The sequence below is a fragment of the Buceros rhinoceros genome, unplaced genomic scaffold (genome assembly GCF_000710305.1).
Source record: "Buceros rhinoceros silvestris isolate BGI_N320 unplaced genomic scaffold, ASM71030v1 scaffold31858, whole genome shotgun sequence".
Lineage (NCBI taxonomy): Eukaryota > Metazoa > Chordata > Aves > Bucerotiformes > Bucerotidae > Buceros > Buceros rhinoceros.
Genome location: NW_010426786.1, coordinates 1 through 1,447, shown reverse-complemented (window position 1 = coordinate 1,447; position 1,447 = coordinate 1). Strand labels below are relative to the sequence as shown.

At 59.2% G+C, this 1,447-nt stretch overlaps 1 protein-coding gene across 1 annotated transcript in view; it reads left to right on the top strand.

Moving 5' to 3' along the window:
- STARD8 (StAR-related lipid transfer (START) domain containing 8) overlaps positions 1-216 on the top strand; it is a gene marked incomplete at its 5' end in the record, with an annotated part of 6,276 nt that extends 6,060 nt beyond the window's left edge. The window contains one exon of the mRNA XM_010141645.1: positions 99-216. Coding sequence (XP_010139947.1) covers positions 99-216 — 118 coding nt within the window. The remainder of the gene's footprint in view (positions 1-98) is intronic.
- Between the last annotated feature and the right edge of the window lie 1,231 nt (positions 217-1,447).

Here is a 1,447-nt window from a genome sequence, read left to right as displayed (position 1 = left end):
TCATCGCAGCGGGAGCTATGCTGAGTGCCTGTCCCCAAGCAAGAAGCAAGTTGCTACTCCTGCCCGCTCACCCTCTGCCTGCCTCTTCCCTTCTCCAGGGGCCGGTCTCCCGAGTGGTACAACAAGGTCTTCGGCCACCTCTGCGCCATGGAGCTGGCGAGGATCCGAGACTCCTTCCCTGCCCTGAGTCCCAATGGCCCTGAGACGAAGATCTGAGGTGGTGTGAAGATGCTGTGTCATGTCTGACGTGGACTTGCTGGTGGATCAGGGCTGGGCCTCTCGGTGGGGAGCGCAGCATGGGCAACTGGCCGCGGAGGGAAAGGCAGGGGCTGCCGTACTCCCAGGCACATATTTACAAGTGTCCTTTTACCCGGGGCTGGGCCTTCCCCGTCCTAACATCCTGGTTGTAGCTTCAGCCACCCCTTGCTCAAGCGTGCAGAGGTGAAGCCATGCAGCTCATGATCTCCGCGGGAGGGGTTGGTGAGCAGAAGGGAAGAGAGGGGCTGGGGGGGTGACCCCGGGAAGCAGCTGGCTGAGCTGGGGCCCCCCATGCCAGCTGCGAGCAAAAGGTGTGTGGAGCAAAGTGAGAGAAGCAAGCAGGAAGGACGGTGCCGTGTCCGTAGGTCGCAGCGCTGTGTTGGGAAGTGAAGGGTGGGCAGCGAGGGGTGGGATGCGTGTATGGTGTCACCCGACGGGGACAGCCAGGGGGTCACAGTGAGAACCTGTTTTGTCATGGAAGAGGTGGGATAGATACAGATAAAGGTGTGTGCCTCGGGTGCCAGCCCTTGTCGAGCGGCAGCAGCAACCTATTGCACCTTCAGTGCTCAATTTTACAGGAGAAGACAAAGCCCTCCTGTTCCTGGGCCCTGCTCTTAGCCAGCTAAAAGCCCTCTCCTGGACACTAGGGTTTTGTGAGGGCTGGATGGACGGCGTTCCAAGCCCAGCCTGGCCCTCAAAACCAGCCTACCCTTTGTTTGGAGGGAGCAGGATGTGCCTCAAGTGTGGCAGGGAGGGTAGAGCAGCCTCGCCACAGTGGCTGCACTGCAGCTCATCCCCGCTCACGAGGGAACAACACAAGCGAAGCACGGTGGGCCAAGCTGCTTGATCCAGGCTCCATCGCATCCTCTGCAGAAAGGTGGGGGCTTGTCCTGGACTTGTTCTCTTTGGGCAGCCCCCCTAATGCTACTTGCTGCGGAGACATCCATTCCCCTTCCCATGCCTCCCTTTCCTCCATGGAGAAACCATCTGCCGTGGCTAACAGCACCCGGGAGATGACCAGGTTTCTCCCCACAGGCAGGGACCCAAGTTAACCGATGCTGTTCCAACTGTAAGGCAACATGACCCGCGTGCGGGAGCGACTCCCGCTGTCAGTTTTGCCCTAACGCATCCGATCTGTCGGTCTTTTGGTGAAAAAAAGAGATCAACTCAGCCTGTATTCTGTGTTTTT